A 20,366-nucleotide genomic window follows, 5' to 3' on the forward strand; every position below is an offset into this window, starting at 1 on the left:
TTCAAGATTTTCAAAATTTTTGAATTTTTTATTTTATTTTCAATAAATCAAATAGTGTAACACCGCAGACAAAAGAAGTATCCAAGATGTGAGTATAATATGGTTATCCAGGATGTGAGTATAATATTCCCTGGAAACGGAGGGCCGTGAAAGAATTGCGGTGTATTGCTGGGGCCATCAGACGGACAGCTGGGAATAAACTTGGACCTGTTGTACCCGAAATCTGCCTCCATCTGGTGTCTGTGACGTCTTTGCGCGGTAAAAGAGGGACCACCTCCCAGTCTGGCCCTCGACCCTACACAATAAGCCTTCACGTTTCTACAGTTTGGCGTTTGAAAATCTGCATAAACGTTATGATCAAAATACTCACTTTATACACACAAATAATTATGCACATAGTGTATATAGATCAAGAACAAAGAACTTGACACTCCATTATAAGAAACACTCATAAATACTCTGTTGTAAATTATATGTAACAGTAAGTAGCAAGTGCTAGTAAAAGATGTTAACAAAACCAGGGTATTTAGTTGATACGTTTTTGTTTTTGCAAAAAAATGAACGCTCAGCCACTCCACCACATCACGGTGTACCCTTCTCGGAGCAGTCCTATCTAATATATTTAAAACCTGATCATGTGAACAATTCCATCATGAGCAGGGTTCAGTAAGACCCTTTTCACACCACCCAAGAACTAAGACACAGAAAAAATCTTTTACTAGCACTTGCTGCTTACTGTTACATATATTTTACAACAGAGTATTTATGCACGTTTGTCATACTGTGTGTTTTTTTGTGTCTTAGTTCTTGGGTGGTGTGAACAGGGTCTTACTGACCTGGTCACTTTGTGTATGTGTCATGTGTTCTGACTCCATTATAAGAAGCAGACAAAGGTCCGGATTGTGGACTCGCACGTCACTCAGAAAATGACTGTTTTAGTCCACAATCCAGCCCTTCGTCACACCCAATAGATTGCATGTTTACCATGCTTTACCTTTAGCATTATTTTCTGCTTAATCCGCTTTTAGTGTTTTAGCAGAAAATATCAGCCGTGTCTCCTGTTCCCACACAATCCATTGGGTCAGACAAAGGTCAGGGTTGTGGACCAAAACATCACACACTTTCAGTCTTGGATTCTGTCTGTTGGGTATATAGTGGGAATAATAAGTATTTGATACACTGCAGATCTAAAACTTTGTCCCTGGGCTCTTTGGTCTTGGCCATGGTGAAGAGGTTGGAGTGTGATTGATTGTGTGGACAGGTGTCTTTTATACTGGTAACGAGTCCAAACAGATGCAATTAATACAGGTAATGAGTGCACAGTAGGAGGGCTTCTGAAAGAAAAACTAGCAGGCCTGTGAGTCAGAATTCTTGCTCTCTTATTTCATGCAATAAAATGAAATTAATTATGTAAAAATCATACAATGTGATTTTTCTAGTTTATTTTTAGATTCTGTCTCCCAGGTGAAGTGTACCGTATTTTTGGCTTTGTGAGATGCACTTTTTTTTTTCGCCCCAAACTTAGGGGGAAACTGGGGGTGCGTCTTACAAAGTGTACATGCCTTACCTGGTGTAGGCCGCAGGGGTGTCCAGTGGTGCTGTGGGTGTTTCCGTTGCCCATCAGTGTCTCTGGCACTGCCAGAGCCCTGGGGCACTTTCTCAATTCCCTCTGTGTGATGGACTGGAGGGAACCATGAAAGTGCCCCGGGGCTCTGGCCTGTTGCAAAATGTCAGCAGAGCCTCGGACAGTGTCGGAAACACTGCTGGACACCGGAGACACTTGGCAGCTGCACAAGACCCCCGCCGCAGCATGCTACACATTGGAGCACCCCCTCATCCCTGCCTGCGGCCTGCAGCATCACCACACTCCTGCCTCCTCCAGCAGTGACCCTGGGACCCCACTTCACTGCGGCCACCACCCCCGGTAAGCAATAAGATGCATGGATTACAAGAAGCACCAACATTTTATTAAAAAATATTTTTTTCTTAATTTTCTCCTCAAAATTTGGGGTGCATCTTATAATCCGTTGCGTCTTATAAAGTGAAGAATACGGTATATACAATAAAAATTACAGACTTCCATTCTTTATAGGTGGGAAAACTTGCAAAATCAGCAGTGTATCAAATACTACTTTTCCCCTCTGTAGGAATGAATGAGTGAGTGTGCGTGGTCCATTATAAATCAGAGACTCGATGCTGTATGCTTTATTCAACTTCAGTACAATTATGATACATATTTTAAATGTCCTTTTTTTCTGATTTTTTTTTTTTTTTTTTCTGTTTTTTTTTTTTTTTTCCCAGAAATCTTTTGAGGACAAGTGTAATGTGCCATTTTTAAAAATCTATAAACATGGCGAATAGTGATAAAGGACTACAAGAAGTCAGAGATATAATTGCAGCTGCTCATAAAGACTGCTCTCTCTCGGACAAGCTACAGTTTTACGACCGGTGGGCTACACGGTATGAAGAGGTAAGAGATCCTGGCTATCTAGACAAATTGGGTCTTAATCCCCCGACTACAGATAAAGAAGGATACGCCATATAGGCAAACGAAACACAGGATTTATGGCCGGAATAGCTGAAAAAAAGAAACATGCTGCTTGCGTAGATAGCATTCCCATGAAATAGAATTTGGACACACCTGACTATAAGTATGTTTCTCATGATCGTTAAGATATTTTTATCTCAAGGCTAATGCTCAAATGCTTGAAAGGAATTTTTGAAACACAAATAAGATTTATTTTATTCAATACAATAGTGGAGGTGGAGAATGCTGGCTCTGGGATTATCACCATATACTGTAAATCTGTTCATGAGCCGTAAATTTGTTCCCAATTAGCAAAGCCTTTCCATAACGTATGGACTCTGTAGTGGCTCATAACAATCTCGGCTCTTTAGAAGGACATTTATCGCGGTAGTTCATAATATGAGAATGGCCACTGGAAAGACCAAAACCTCCTTATAACGCACAGTATAGGTTTAGAGCAACATACCACAGAAATCATTTGTTTTCTATACCACAGATAGGAGGCTAAATACATCTTTAACGTTAATCTGTTGCCGAATGTATGCTGCCCCAGCCGACAGCACTGAAGTACCTACCGTACTTTTTTTATTCGGTTGTTTTTTTAAAAAAATAAATGTAGTTCTTTTGATCATAATTTTGGTATGTGCACACAGAGTATTTGCAGCAGAAATTTCTTGACCAGAAACTCGTCTCTTGGCAGGAAAAACGTTGCACATACTATGCGCATTTATATTCGTTTTTTTGCCTATGTTTTTGATTTTGTTTTTTCATTTGAATGAGAAAAACGCTGCAAAAAATGCTATAAAAAATAGGAGAACTACTTGCAAGTGGCCACCTTAAATACCTTTTCTCATGATTTGATACACCTGGCTATGAAGTTCAAAGCTCAATGAGGTTACAAAGCCTATTTAGTGCTTCAGGAAATCAGTAAAAAGTAGTTAGGAGTGTTCAAATCAAGAAAATGATAAGGGTGCCCATACTTTTGCACCGGTCAATTTTCTGTTAGTACAATAAACCTCATTTGAATCCAGAAATATAACGGAGTCCATCAGTTATTAGATATATGAAACTGAAATAGTTGTTGCAAAAACCAAAATTGCTATAAAGAAAAAAGGTTAACATTAATAGGGGTGCCCAAACTTTAACATATGACTGTAGATTTTACAAAATTTCATATTACAGAAAATTTCTGTTCAATAATTGACACTCTGTTCATATTTTAATATCGCAAGCATGTCCATACATGACTTACTGTGCATTGTGTAAAAGATATATAGCATAAAAATCCACAATAAGTCTTCAACATACTGTAATAGCTTTCTATAGGAGCAGCTAATGACTTTTACGCTATAATGTATACATGACTTAAATTTTGTATGTTTTTGTCGTGTTTTTTTTTCATTAAAGGATGTCTCAATCTTAGAATATAAAGCCCCACGTTTAGCCGCGCGGGCCTTGGCCTCAGTTTGTCTGGTAAATCGAGAGTTGCAGCTTGTTCTGGATGTAGCATGTGGAACTGGACGTGCAGCAGAAGAGGTACAAATGTTACCTGCAATACACAGTACAGCCACTAGTGGGCAGTAGTGCCAGTGATATTTCTATATACGGTAGTTAGCACCATAGTAACATAGTTAGCAAGGCCAAAAAAAGACATTTGTCCATCCAGTCCAACTGTAAAAAGTCTGAAATTATGGGAGGTTGTGGATAATTTGGAAAATATTGGTTAAGATGTCTGCATAATCTGCAAGATTTTAAGTAATGTATGAATGTAGAATTAATGAAAATGGATACACAATACAATTGTGCACTAGCGCTGCCACTTAATGTCGGAGCTTGAAGCTACATCTGCTAACACACTGCACAATGTACTGTACTGAAATAAACAATGCTGTGCACTACAGGCACCTGCAGTGCATATAAATATCAATAGGTGGAAGAGCGTCTACCTGTCAATGAGTTGTCTCAATGTATTTTGTGTAAATATCCATTAATTTTTCGCTGTTGACATTTGATGTATATGATTTCCTCCCCTCCAATGTTATGTTGGTTTTTTTTTTTTGGACATTTTCTATACCCCAAAAAGACCTTCCCTTTAATTTACCTTTATGTGCTACCTTATAGTGATATGATATTGGGTGGACTACAAAAAAACTGTTTGTTATGTATGTGCTCTTTAATTCTGACTCTTGATTCACATTTTGTTCTGCCTATATATAGTTTCTGGCACACTTTATGCAGTATGTGACCCCCTTGGTATAGCACTTTATGTGAATTTTTCTCGTAAATGTTCCTTCTGGAGTTTCAAATGCATATAATAGGTTATGATTTTCTATTAATTTGCACATTGTGCATTTTGTATATGTAGAAAAAAACATTCTGCCTCTGGTTATTTTGTATTGCTTTTCATGTATTTCTGATCACTGTAAGGACTATTTTGTTAGCTAAATTCCCTGCTTTTCCAATACAAAGCTTGGCTGGGGTGGAATAAGTTCCCCCTTAATTTTGTCTTCATGTAAAATGTGTGTCTTTTTTAACATTTGTTTTATTAACTTACACTCATGATCATATTGGGTTATTATAGGTATTTATCTCTTTCTGCATTGTTTGCCGTATTGTATTTTAATGACAATGGAATTTTTTATTAATTTCTTTTAGCTTGGCTTGATCATATCCTTTTTGTACAAATGTATTTTTTGCGATTCTTCACAGTAATCCTCCACTTTGGTACAATTTATCCTATTCACATGAATTGTCCTCTCAGGATATTTTCAAACCATGAGTATAAATGGGTAGATAAGTTTCCGCTTGAATGTAACTATTGCTATCTATGGGTTTCCTGTATATCTTGGTAGCTATGTTATTCTCATCTATAAATATAGTGATGTCTAAGAAATTCATTGATGTGGTACTAGTAGTAGAGTAAAATGTTAATTAAGATGATTTTCATTAATATCATTTAAAATTGGGTCAATGAGTCTTCTTGTCCACTGGACCAAATGAAATAAATATCTTCGATAATGCGTTTCCAGTGGACCAGACCCCCTTCCACCTGCCCATGTAGAGATTAGCGAAACTTGGTGCGAATCTTGCCCCCATCGCCGTACCCCAAATCTGCATGTAAAACTGATCATTAAAAAAGCTATTAATGTTTGCTTTAACTCACAATTTTAAATATGAAGTCTATCTGTTTTGATGGTATTTCTAGATCAGCCTTTCCCATTTGTAGGAAAACCTCCACCGCTTCCCATCCCTTTTCATTGTTGATGGCTTTATATAGTGACAATATATCTAATATCCACATAATTAATGCGATTCCCATTTGATTTATTTTAGTATTTGTAAAATGTGTTTAGGGTCTTTGATGTAAGTTGGTAAAGTTAGGACATATTTTTGTAGAATATGATCTAAATATTCAGAAAGGTTGGCTGTTAATTCATTACCGATATGAACAAGCCTGCCTGGTGTATTACGTTCATCTTTATGAATTTTTGGTACTTGATAGAACATGGCCAAGCATGGATTCTGGGTGTTTATATATCTTATATTCCTGTGCTGATAAGATGTTACTTTTTTTCCCTACATCAACTAAGGCTTTTAATTGTTTTTTTTTTAAATTAATGGTATGACTAAACTTTTTTTGTTTTAAATTTTTTATCCTTAAGCAGCCGCATAGCTTCAGCGCGGTATGTCTCTTGATCTAAAATAGTGATTCCCCCACCTTTTATCTGCTGGATGTATCAGTTTTTCCTGATTTTCTTGAAGTTTTTTTTTTTATATTTTGTTGTTCCATTTTTGGCAAGGCTATTATAGTTCTTTTTACTTACTTTCCAAAACTTGGTAAGCAGAGATATTATTATTAAGCTTCTGAATATTCCTTGATGTGGACTTGCATTTAAGATTAGTGTGTATATATTGCGTTCCATTTTCCTCATATTTTTGATCAGATCCAAGTTTTTTGCTAGTCGCATCAATGATGAGATTATTGATCTTCTTTTTATATGATAATTTTTTAAGGCTAAATTGCCCATGAATTTTTTTTTATACTTATAAAAGCATCAAATTCATTATAATAACAGGTGGGAGCACATTTTAAACCCTTTTGTAGTAAACTTAGTTCAGCATTTGTTAATTCATGTTTACGGAGATGGAAAATTTTTTGGCCTGCATCTACATTGTTAGTAGCGGTTTCTTTTTTTTGGTAGATTATCCCCCCTCATTAGTATTTTTTCTGGGCCATTCTTTTATCAGAGGGATGGATCTTGGTGTTGCGTTCTGTGATGTGTTCTCAATAATTTCAATAGACAAGATCTCAAAGCGATTATGAGTGATAACAGGATCTGGTTGGGTATTAATGGTAAGTAAGAAATCGCTCCATTTGATTTAGATTAATTTGGGATCTACTCGTTCTACTGGTGGTGAGATTGGTAGTAAATATCTTCTATGATCCCATCATTTTCGGTAATGTGAATTGAATTTTGGAATGAAGTGGTATGGACTGTAATCTCTAGTGAAGAACGTTCCATCGAATTGTCCATTGATTCTTATTTTTAATTCATAATTTTGTCTAATTGGTATGATCTATTTTATCAACATGGGGAATTTTGTCTCTGAAGAGTTTATATTCGGTAGCTTTTTTTTCCCTAATCTCCTGCTCTTTATCATGTACCCGCTTTTGTATGTTAATGGACAATGCGTTTTCTTGTGCAGGCCATCCAATATCATTTCACAAGGTAGCACATAATGGTAAATTAAAGAGAAGTACGGTACTTTTTGGGGCATAGAAAATATAAACAAAAAACATTGGAGGGGAGGAAATCCATATACATCAAATGTCAAGAGTGGAAAGTAAATGGATGTTCACATTAAATACATTGAAACCAGTAGGTCTCAATAGTGAAATGGAACTGTTTGCTTTTTAGGATATGATCAAATTAGTATTTGGACCAATGTGCTGTGGTACTTGCCTATAAAAGAACTGTCATTCACTATGGAGTGTAATCCCTGATGGAGGAGGACGGTAACTCAGAAACACGTAAGATAACCCAAACTCTTCTTTTTTTGCCTTGAAGAGAGCTTGTATCAAGCGACGTCTTGTGTGCACAGTGCAGCAGTTTTCTTTTTCAAACATGTAAAAATTAGCAAGCGAGACCGGCCGGAGCGCTGATGACACTGTTTGTCTAGCACAGCACGGATCCAAGGTGAAAGATCCACTGCATTCTCACAATTATACCACAGACCACCATTTATTACAGAAGAATCCAAACGCCATCAATATAGAGACAAATCATATTGACAGGTAGCCACTCTTCAACCTATTCATATTTCTATTCACTACAGGTGTATTTGGTGCATACCATCATTTTATTTCAGAATTCGTGAAGCAAAGTATTTAAAATGCAAGTGCACAATAAAAAAAAAATATATATATATATATATATATATATATATATATATATATATTTGTACTATGACCATATATATTCACTACTCCAACAGATCTCCGAATATTGCAACGGGCTTCCCTTGGAACGCCAAACGTTGCAATGGACTTCCAGGGAAAGTCCGTGTTTGAGTCCGCTCATCCCTACTCACTACATGTTGTGTGTTTCTCAATAAAATTTCCAGCTTTATTTTGTCTCCAACATTTAGTGACAGTTATCTTAGGTAATTCACATTTTTCGCTTTTATTGAGGCCATGTCACCACTTTTCATCAATAATATTAACACAGGGCAGTGTACGGGATCTGTAGACAATGCTAGGGGTTACCGATTTCCTTTTTATAAATTGTTCTACGTAAGAGGCCCAAAATCTTTCCAGTTTACAGAGCAAATATTGTTTTCAGGAATCCCACTCTGGATTGCCAAGTCACTGTCGGCGCTTCTACATCAATGTCATTTACAAATCTTCATACAGAGACAGAGCTGAAGATGCTCAGTCTAATGCAAAATCTGAAAGGGTATGTGTAATCTGGACAAGGGTTAATTTGACTTGTTACACCGAGACTGTCACCCCAAACTCCACCGTACAATGTTTAGGATCTACATTCACGCCAACATGCACAATTTATTATCGTGCCTTTATTTTGTGCATTAAATCCACATTGCTGACAACTGTTGTCTCAGTGCCATCCCTCAATGTAAAGCTTATGACCCATGAAATTGATTTTCCTTTGCGTCTAGGAAGCCTATAATCAGGACTGGATGTGCATGACTAGCCAAGGGAAGCGCTGTGCATTTCTTTCTTTACAGCTTCAGGCAAAATCCATAATGAAAGCTGGAGAAGTCTTTTTCACATTTGTTCTTGCATTTAGCCATTATTGTCACATGTCTTTCCTTTGAATGGGTTTAATCTGTGCTGTATAAATTCAGGGAAAAACTGGCTTGTTGAAAGCATTTCTAAATATATAAATTCCACTACATTTGTCCGACAGATTTCACCAGAGGTTCTGAGCATCCTTCCACAGCTGGCAGCTATGAGGGGCACATTGTTCAGCTGATCGTTTCAGTACCTGATTCTCTAAATCCCCTAAGAACTGACTTCTCCTGGGTTGTACTAGTACATGGCAGTTTTACAGGAGCACTATGCTTGGTAGCGAGGCACCTTTTAGTAGGGCTTCTATGCACAGGCTTAGTCATTCACCTGACAAAACTACATGTGAAACGCACGTTGGGGTGCTGGGCAATGTGGTTCTTCTTGAAAATCGCACATGGTCTGTATTTGTGAGCCTTGCTTATATGTATATTATGCATGCTACTTATTTCTATTTGGGGGTTACTGCTAACATACAGGGAACCGTATCATAGCAGGACAGTCTTATTGCTGTTCCTTGCATATGGTCTTGCTCCTTAACAGTCTACCTTAGTTATGCATATTTATGAGGCTTAGCTTGTCATAAATATTCATTATGTTATGCATGCCTGTTTTTTCATACATGTATGAATCACGCAGTCCCAACTGTTTTTTAAAGTTTTTGTTCAGTTTTGTTTTTTTGTACTGTTCTCTCATTGAGTCATTCATGAAACAGATTATTTTTTTTAATCATTTCTGTCTTCTGTCATAACAAAGTGGTGGTATTAAGTCTGAAATGATCTTTTGAGTGCTTACCCCACATACGGTTTATTTCCCTATACATAGTGGGTCTACAAATGCTTTTTATTGTGCTAAATATTGTTAATTGTGTTATTTTGGTGGCCAGTTCAGCTTGCGTGTATATTATAGCATCTTCAACGACAGATCCTTTGTGTCACTCAGCTCAGGGTTCCCAGACATTACATATACTGGGATAATTCATGAACTAGTACGGTAATTCCATTTAGTAACGTTAATAACCTTCACAGATCGCCCCTATTATCTTTGGCCAATGCTTAGTATGGTCGCTACTAAAGTAAAAACTTTTCTACTAGGTTCAGCAAATATAGGAAATGGGGACATTACGAAATAAGATTTTAGTAAGGTGATGTGTTATGAATGAGTCACCGAAGGAGGAAAAAACAAAAATACAAGCTAAGTCCAGAAAACCGGAGAGGTTGGTAGCTATCGGATTGCAGACCCCTGATCCTATTCACACAACTAGCAGTAGCCGTGGGGGGTTCTTACGGTTCCCTAGACCCCTCGTACACAGCCGGAGAACTAAATAAGCCTAAAGAAAGAAAGGGGAAATCTAAACTGCCCCAGAGCAGACCCCAAAGCAATAGACAGCCCCCAACATGTATTGTCGGTGAAAAGCAGATGAAAACACAGACAGAAAGACAGGCTGAGCAAACAATGGGGCCCAACTAACTAAATAGGAAAGGACAGAAAAGATACTGGCTGCAATCCGCAAAAATACTGCCAAAAATAATGTCCAACACGTCTGATAGAAAAAAGGCCCTGAAGTCACTAGACTTTAAAAACACTATATCAGCACTCAGGTATATTCTGAAGACTGAGAAAAAGATCAACTTGACCAGAGACAAAAATGGAGCCCAGCCTGTACCAACAAGGGCAGGCAGAACACACACACTAAGTAAGCAGACAATATCTCATGGAAAAATAAGAGAGCAAATACTTAGCTTTCAGAAGACAGGTACTGAACTGGTTTGCAAGAGCTCAGAGCAGAAAGGATCACCAGCACCCCTGTAGGGCGTCGGCTGCCTAATATCCACTCAGTGATTCCGGGTGTCCAATCAGGCTCCACCTGTTCAGATGACAGGTTCTTCCCAACCCAATCAATTTCACTACCTCTCTTCACCAGCAGAGGGAGTTCATCAGACATCAACGGTGAAGGGGAAAATGAACTCACAACAGTGATGACAAGTTAAAGGGGTATTCCAGTTTTCAGCAAATAAAAGTATGTAGTTTTTACTATGTAGTTTCTTTATGACTTCCTCCCTATTTTAAAGAGCTGTACGTGTTGACTTGCAGTATTTAAATGTTGCTGGTCTGGTCGGACGGGCATCCTCCCTGCAGTGTCTGTTCCTCCTCTCTGCTAGTAAAAGCTGTGCTCCGGCTCTGATTGATGTGGATGACGGCCGGCGATGTTACAAGACTTCATTCAGCTATGTGGATGATGAAGGACATGTCATCCACATCAATCAGACCTGGAGAACAGGTTTTACTAGCGGAGAGGAGGATGCCGCAAGGAAGGATGCCCATTGGACCAGACCAGTCTCCTTTTTAAGTACAATGTGGGACCAAATCAAATGGTATTTTTGAGGTGTACAGGTGGAATCAGAACACCATGTAATCGCTTGTGAAATGCAGAAAAACAGCAGAAAAAAGTGGTGACATTTGTTGGAATATTAAACAGGTGACAGGTTCCCTTTAAAGCTCAAGGCTGCTGGGGAGATTAAAGTTCATTTCCTTCCAGCATCCGGGTTTTCAATGCGGCTGCAGCATGACTTTAGCTTTCCATTATCCTCCATAATAAACACATTTGCACGTTAATAGCATTCTTTGACATGATAGGTTCCTTTAAGAAGGCGAACATCACTAACTTTACTGGGTTCTACAGTTTTTGGAAACCTTTTTGTCTCCTGCAGATTTACCAATTCTCTGAATGCTGAGTTTTGTATAACCCTGCCCACACCACTGATTGGTAGCTTCTGTATACACTTTCCATAGGCAGAAAGCTGCCAATCCATGGTGGTGGGAGTGGGGATATGGGTCGGGTTGGCTACCTGGGAGTAGTCCTCTAGTGATTATTTTCAGGCTAATAAAACAGTGATTTTGTATAACTACAGTGGCTTGCGAAATCTCACAACCTGGAATTTTAAGTTTTTTCACTTTGGATAAGTCTTTATGAACTTTCCACATCTAGCCACTGGGATTTTTGCCCATTTCTCATCACAAAACTGCTCCCGCTCCTTGAAGTTTACTGTTCACTAGATGTAGTCATCGATCGTCAAGTCTGACCATAGATTCTCAATCGGATTAAGATCTGCGCTCTCATTAGGCCACTCCAAAACGTTTACGCATTTCCGCTTAAACCATCGAGTGTTGCTCTAGCAGTAAGCTTTAGGTCATTGTCTTATTGGCAGGTGAACTTCCATCCCAGTCTCAAATCACTAACAGACTAAAACCAGTTTTGCTCAAGAATATCCCTGTATTTCGCACCATCCATTTCCCCCTTGTCACTGACCATTTTCCCTGTCCCTACTGCCAAAAAACATCCTCATACCATGATTCTGCCACCACCATGTTTCACTGTGGGATGGTCTTCTTGGGGTGATAAGCTGTGTTGATTTGGTGCCAGACATAGCATTTACCTTGGAGACCAAAAAGTTCAATTTTGGCCTCATCTGACCACAGCTATTTCCTCCATACATTTGGGGAGTCTCCTTCATTTCTTTTGTCAAACTCAAAATAAACCTTACAATTTTTGAGTGAAGACTTTTGAGTAAATGCTTTTTTTCTACCCACTCTTCCATAAAGGCCACCTCTATGGAGTGTACGGCTTATTGTGGTAGTAAGGACAGATACTTCAGTCTCTGCTTGGGAACTCTGCAGCTCCTTCAGGGTTACCTTTGCTCTTTGTGCTTCCTCTTTGATTACTGCCCTCCTGGTGACACTTAGATAGCACACAAGTGAACTTCCTGTCACTAATCATGTGACTTATGAAGGTAATTGCTTGTACCAGAAATTTTAAGAGGCAACATAGCAAAAGGGATGAAAACATAGGCAAATCTTTTCTTATTTGAGCCTATAAATTTAATTTATGCCTATATTTTTCTCACTTCACTTCACCAACTTGGACTATTAATGCTGATGCATCAGACACACAATACAAAAATATTTAAACACAGATTGCAATTACAATCTAATGTAACAAAGTAGGTAAAAAGCCAAGGGGGTGAATATTTGTGCAAGCCACTGTATACTAAGCAGCTGGGTAAGTGACACATCGCTGGAATTAGGGTCTTTGCCCCTATATTATGCTGCTCTCAGATTAGGAGGCAAAAACCCTGTGACCGATTCCCTTTATCAAATGCCTAACTCAGCTCTCTGCCATTTTTGTAAGTCTATGAACTGCTTTTTGTAATCTTGCCTGCAGTTCTCCTACATTACATCCCAGTTTTGATGCATTCCTCATGGGGTGAACACATCTGTTATTAAATGTACCCTTATACAAATACCAAATTCACTTCGCATCTGCTATGAGGTCAGTAAAATTACTATCAAGCTAATATATACATATACATGATGGAATGCCTCTTACATCCCTTTTCCTGAGCATAGGTTTGATATTAGCACTACATGCAATACCATGATGCTCTTCATTATTATCACCTCATAAATTTACAGTATAGTCCATTACACTACAATTTTCATTTTTAAGGATGTTAATTCGTTTGATTATATTTTATAGATGACAATGCTTCATTTTTCTGGTACAAGACCTCAAAATTACCTTCTCACCTGCTTTAGCCATAATTAATGCGAAGCAGCTGACCTCCGGTTCTTGGCAGTGGCCGCTGTATAGTGATTGGAGGTGTACTTTTAAGCTCCATTCAATGTTTATATGCAACCATAGCTAATACAAGCTGATCTCTGGGGGAGAACATGTGTTGGACCCACAACAATAAGGGATAAGTCATCAGTGACAGAGGCTTTGCTAGGTTTTTGGTTCGGGGGTGGGGGGACTTCTGAGTGGGCCTCTAACCAGGTAACCCTGATAGCAACTATGGTGGCACAACCTAATAGTGGATGTAGGAGAACCTCAGCAGATGACCGGGCTGTTACTGAAAATCATCTCTATACAAAGACCAACAGTGATCATACTGTCATATGGTGACCATATAGTGGTAAATATCGATGCTGCAGAACATATAAGTGATTACAGTTCAGTTACAGATAGTGACTTACAGATGTGTGCCCCTTCGACAGTCACTATAACCGGAGTTCCCCTATAACAATAAGTGACCTTTTAACATTTAATAATGTTCTCAGTCTCCCCATTGTACAACTCCCCTCTACACAGTGTGATGCTTTCTTACTCATAGTATAATGCCCTCTCACTCTATAGTACTCCCCCCCACACACACACACAGTCTGACCCCCTTAGTAGTCCCCAAATTGTTTAATGTTTCCAATACTGTATGATGGACCCCACATTATCTCCAATACTGTATGATGCCCCCCTCACTGTAATCCCCATAATGTATGATAGCCCCCTAAATAGCCTCCATTTAGTATAATGCACTTTTTATGCACCTCTATATAGTATAATGCACTCCCCATAGGCATGCTCTATATAGTATGATGAATTCCCCATAGGCAGGCTCTATATAGTAAAATTATTGTTACTTATTATAGCGCCATTTATTTCATGGCGCTTAAAGGGAATCTGTTACCCCTTTTTTGAGATCATATAATGATATCATTCAATTGTGTGTCACATAAGGATTCCCTTAGTACTTTTGCTTCCCCCTGACGCCGCACCTTTCATGCATGAATACTTTTTTTATATCGGTTCAGATGTATGTAAACTGCCACGGTCCGGTCCGATGGGCGGGGCTTATTCACCTGCTCCCCCCTCCCTGTCTTGCTCTACGCATTTCTTCTTGTGTAGAGCAGGACAGGGAGGGGGGAGCAGTTGAATAAGCCCCGCCCATCAGACCGGACCGTGGCAGTTTACATACGTCTGAACCGATATAAAAAAGGTATTTATGCATGAAAGGTGCGGGGTCAGGGGGAAGCAAAAGTCCTAAGAGAATCCTTATGTGACACACAAATGAATGATATCATTATATGTTATCTCAAAAAAGGGGTGACAGATTCCCTTTGTGAGGAGGGGTATACATAGTACATACAAGTACAATAATCGTAAACAATACAAGTCACGACTGGTACAGGATTAGAGAGGACCCTGCCCACGAGGGCTCACAATCTACAAGGGAAGAGCTGGTCGTGCAGCGGTTTGGTGGATTGGTGGTTACTGCAGGTTGTAGGCTTGTCGGAAGAGGTAGGTCTTCAGGTTATTTTTGAAGGTTTCCATGGTAGGCACTCCCCGAAGGTTTCTACATAGTGTAATGCACCCCTCATAGGCTGACTGTATATAGTATAATGCACTCCCCATAGGCAGACTATATATAGTATAATGCACTACCCAGAGGCCTCCATATAGTATTATGTATTCCCCATAGTCATGCTCTATATAGTATAATGCACTCCCCATAGGTCTCTATATAGTATAATGCACCCCCATAGGCAGATCCGATATAGTATAATGCACCCACATAGGCCTCCATACTGTATAATGCAATGCCCATAAAAGAATACAACAGTTACCCCCTCCTCCTCGTTCCCTTGCTGCTCCCTGCGGCCGCACATCTCAGGACTCCGGGTGTCAAGTAATGACGTCATCTGACGCAGAGGGGGATTGATGGGGAGAGGCAGTGTGATGCTCCCTCCCTCATCATTGCTTTCAACTGTATCTGCACAGAGTGACTGCAGACTTTTCATTTTAGACCGGATAGTATAGTCCACTATAATGACCCTACATGTAGTATAATGGGCCCCACTTATTAATGCATACAGTATAATTGGTCCCATATATTGTTACATACAGTATAATGGGCCCCACATAGTTCTACATACAGTATAATGGACCCAACAGAGTGATACATACAATATAATGGGCACCATATATTGGTCCATACAGTATAATGAACCCCTTATATTACCCCATACAGTATAATGTGTTCCATATATTGGTGCATACATTTGTTTTCAAAATTCTAAATTCCCAGGTAAAATCTGTATCAGTGAAGATGGATTATTACATTACTGAGATGAAATGGCAGTTGGCGCTGATAAGATCACATGTAGAAGGCTTACTTCTATCACTTCTACATATAATCTTATTAGCAGCTGCCATCTCCTATCTCCGTAATGTAGTAATCTGTCTTCACTGATACAGATTTTACCTAAGAATTTGAATTTTAATGTAAAAAAAGCTGTTCAATATCATAAAGAAAATGTCTGTATAAGTTATGTCTGTATAAGTTATTAAAGGAGTTTTCCCAAAATTACAACTTGCTGTCTATTGACAGAATGGGACTTAAGTGTCTGCTCACTGATGGTCCCACCATTGCGTCCACCACCTGTCAGGAGAATAAGGGTCTTGTGTCCCTAATGTGAATGTCCATAGTACTGACAAAGATAGCCAAGTGCTGTACTCCACTATCTCCATCAGTCCTATAGACAGTGAATAAAGTGTCAGCATGTTCTCCAGAGGCCTGATCTCATGACTGATGGGCATCAAATTGGCCCTTACTTAAATAGTGTTGTCATTACTCAACACGTACAAGATCTCTACTCACTGTCAGCAGATGGCGACAACTAGTGGCTCAGCCGATACATCTTTGTTTCTTCACTTTTTATTATGCTATGAAGTTTCCTTATTTACAGAAACCCCTTAAATCTAATTCTACCAAATGATTATGAAGATGTTAAGGAGTTCCACTCACCCGTTGTGGGTGTCACATCTTCAGGGTATTTATTTAGCCGTCTGGCTGGGAGTTTCTGGAGGTGCGATACATTTCGACACATAATCAGTGTTCATTTATTGGGGGTTGGCTGTGATACAATACATGAATTCTTTCTTGGTCTTATTTACCGCTAATCATTACAATAAGTATATTATTATTATAATGTAGTGTACCTGGCTTCAGCGTTTAACTTTTCTTTCCAGTTGCAGCGCTACGGCTTTAACTTGTTTCATGGTTTGGACGGCAGCGCAGGAATGCTGGAAATTGCTAAGAAGAAAGATTTGTATCTGGAGCTGAAGCAGAGCATGCTGGGACAGGAACAATTGCCATATGATTCTGGTAAAGAAAAAAAAACAGTTCTAGAGAGGTTACAGGGTTATTTGATACTAAGATTATCTATCTTTAGCATAGGCAGTATATTAGTATCAGATGGGTTGAGTACCCCTATCAATCAGCTGCTTGTGCCTAGTGAAGCTGAACTGCAGAGTCAGACCTTCTCACGTTTTTAGTTTTTAAAGGGAATTTGTCACCCCGTTTTCGTCCTTTAAGCTGCGGCCACCGCCATCAAAGGGCTTATATACAGCATTCTGTAATGCTGTAGATAAGCCCCTGATGTAACCTGAAAGATAAGAAAAACAAGTTAGACTATACTCACAGGGGGGTGGGTGTTGCGGTCCGGTCCGGCGCCTCTCATACTCTAGAGATGACGTCCTCCTCCTTGCTTCATGCTGCGTTCCTGCGCAGGCGTACTTTCTCTGCGCAGTGCGCAGGCGCCGGGAAAGGTCAGAAAGATCCGGCGCCTGTGCACTGAAGTACTTTACTCTACCTTCAACAGGGCAGAGAAAGTACGCCTGCACAGGAACGCAGCATGAAGCAAGGAGGAGGATGTCATCTCTAGAAGATGGGAGGCGCAGGACCGCACCGCGCACCCATCAGACTGGACCGGACGCCCGGGTGAGTATAATCTAACTCTTTTTTCTTATCTTTCAGGTTACATCGGGGGCTTATCTACAGCATTACAGAATGCTATAGATAAGCCTCTGATGGCTGTGGCCGCAGCTTATAGGCCGAAAATGGGGTGACAGATTCCCTTTAAGTCCCACGTAGCCCTTTGAGAGAGAACATTTGTGCAGGCTGTGTAGCTCCACATGGTTGCTATCGGCACAAGGTTTTCACATGGACATGAATGAAAGATTTCAATCCCCTGCACTGTGCTAATGATCTCAATTGTTAGTGGCGATATAGAGGAACGCTCTGGTGAGTGGTGATCTAGAGGAATGCTCTGATGGTATTGATAACAAATTAGTTGTTTGGACAGCAATAGGTCCATAATATTATATTACAGGAGCTGTCTTTTCATCTGTGTCAAACAAAGTAGCCCAACATTTCCCAATTTGACCACAACCAACAAGGGCAGCACCAAATTGTTGAAGACTTGATGTGGATGTTCTGCCGCGTTGCTGTAGCATTTCCTCAGTGTTTTAAAGTGAACCTGTCAGCAGTTGGCTATTTCCCGGCATCGCGCACCTGCGTAGGCGTACTTATCTGCCTTGTTGAGGGCAGACCAAAGTACTGCAGTGTACAGGCGTTGGGCCTCTGACCTTTCCTGGCGCCAGCTCATTGTCGTACTGTACTCTGGCCTCAACATGGCAGATAAGTACACCTGCGCAGGAGCGCGATGTCGTGTAGCGATGAAGCAACAGGAGGGCGGCATTGCAAGAAGATGGGAGGCGCTGGACGCGGACCTGCAACACCCATCGACTGGACTGCCCCCCGCAGGTGAATATAATAAAACTTACTTTTTTTTTATCTTTCAGGTCGGACAGGGGGCTTATCTACATACAGCATTCTATAATGCTGTAGATGAGCCCTGGAAGGCTGTGGTCGTATCTTATATCGGCCAAAACTGCTGACATGTTCCCTTTAAGCTTCATAATCTGAATTTATTACATGTGAATTTTTTTCCGGAAATGTATTGGATTATACGGGGTGAAGTCCACAATGAATTCCACACAATGAATGGACATGCTGAGCATTGGTAAATCCAAACGGCAGGTCAATTTACATTTGGAAAATGTGTCAAATATGTTAGATTTCAAAAATCTCAACAACTTTGTATTTTCTACACTCAAATCCACACAGAACATGTGCCCTAAACATGCACCATCTGATGTATGCCACTGTATATGCATATAATGACTGATGTTGTCTGTTGACTCGCAGGTTAAAAAAAACACTACGTGGTGTGCTTTTTTTTGGGGGGGGGTTTTGTAGATGCCTCTGAGTAGATTAGCAGGCCTAATGCACCCTTACAGATGGGTATGAAATAAACTATTTCAAATGATCATCAGACTAACCGTATGTCTTGAGTATTGGATATATACCGGTATGTAATAATGAATGTCAGACCATGATGCAATGGAATTTATCAATAACTTTACATCGTCTGTTTTCAGAAAAGTATGATGCTGTTATTATAGTAGGAGCCCTCAGTGATGGACAGGTCCCAGTATCGGTGCTTCCCGAACTGCTTCGTGTTGCAAAACCAGGTGAGAATATAGATATTATGGGCCTGACTCCTTAAGAATTGTGTTGTACACGCCAATCTAATGAAGTTATTTTGTGAGTAGGATGCTTCGAATTTATTAGCATACAGTCCGCTTAATGAATTTGGCTCATCTTCTCGGTGCCATGCGTCTGTTTGCAAAACGCCAGAAACTTAGTAGTCTGGAACTTGGGTAACATTTGCAATGAGGTATGCCAGGAAAGTGGCATAATTCTCCATAATTTGGGTGAACGGGTGCTGCCACACCCCATTTCACCCATATGCCGCCCACTTTAGTGCTGGCTTGGGATATCAAAAGTTGCAGAATATGTTGGCGCTATCTATATCGTACCCATGACAATTTTAAGTGTATGTCATGGATACATTCACTGCGGTTGGCAATTAATCTCACATGTATGGCAATAATGTATGTGCATGTAAGGTAATGAGCAAAGTCCTGCATATGCTTCTGCACAGTAATAATACAAATTTGGAGTACTCCCATTTTTTTCTTATTTTCCTACTTTTTTGTAGTTATTGATTGCTATACAAAGAACCTGAGAAAAGGTCATTAATAAATTATTATAAATTATTATGAAAATATACTTAATATTTCAGCCCCACCCTAAACTAAAGACTGTGTTTTTCTGCCCACATGTAGGTGGCTTTGTGTGCATGACCACACGTAGCAACATCTCCAACTTGCATTACAAGGCTGAACTTGAAGAAGAAATAGCGTCTTTACACAGCAAAAGATTGTGGAAGCACGTCCTGGTACAAGAAGTGGAGCAGTGGGAGAAGGCTACGTCAGACAAGGAGATTACTCAAGAAAGTGATTATATCCCCGGCGTCATATATATCTTTAGAAAAATGTTACCCCTTCCTATCGTCAGTTAATAGTACATGAACTACCCTATATATCACTTTACATTTTATTGGAGTTTTTCAGTAAACTGTTATTCAAAAAGCTTACATTTTCTTGTGCTAAGTCCCAAGGGCTGACATACGTTATGTACAACTGCACAGATGCCCAATGTTCATGGGCCGCCATTCTCATGTGTAGGGTTTGCTCAAACTAGTGTATTAAACGGACGAGTGCCATGCGAGGAAAAAAATCGCATTGCACTCTGATCAATGTTAGTCATTGAGTCGGTGCTGATCTGTGTATTTTTTTTTTTCTCTGCTGTATTTAGCATGAGAAAAAATAGCAGCATGCTGCAAATGGCCACGCATATTAGACGAGACTCTCCAATGCAAGTCCCTGCATCGCAAAGATCATCCCATGAAAGGAAGTAACCACACAGCAAGTGTTGGCACTAGTGT

The 20,366-nt window shown here is 39.7% G+C and overlaps 1 protein-coding gene across 2 annotated transcripts in view; it reads left to right on the forward strand.

The window, feature by feature from the left end:
• Positions 1 to 20,015, forward strand: part of METTL27 (methyltransferase like 27) — a 79,653-nt gene extending 59,638 nt beyond the window's left edge. For both annotated transcript variants that reach the window (XM_073565778.1, XM_073565779.1), the window contains exons 2-6: positions 2,302 to 2,470; positions 3,935 to 4,063; positions 16,702 to 16,837; positions 18,955 to 19,047; positions 19,705 to 20,015. In XM_073565778.1, coding sequence (XP_073421879.1) covers positions 2,351 to 2,470; positions 3,935 to 4,063; positions 16,702 to 16,837; positions 18,955 to 19,047; positions 19,705 to 19,940 — 714 coding nt within the window. In that variant the 5' untranslated portion in view covers positions 2,302 to 2,350 and the 3' untranslated portion in view covers positions 19,941 to 20,015. The remainder of the gene's footprint in view (positions 1 to 2,301; positions 2,471 to 3,934; positions 4,064 to 16,701; positions 16,838 to 18,954; positions 19,048 to 19,704) is intronic.
• The last annotated feature ends 351 nt before the right edge of the window (positions 20,016 to 20,366 follow it).

This window comes from Dendrobates tinctorius, unplaced genomic scaffold (assembly GCF_039654945.1).
Source record: "Dendrobates tinctorius isolate UK_male_01 unplaced genomic scaffold, ASM3965494v1 ptg000016l, whole genome shotgun sequence".
NCBI lineage: Eukaryota > Metazoa > Chordata > Amphibia > Anura > Dendrobatidae > Dendrobates > Dendrobates tinctorius.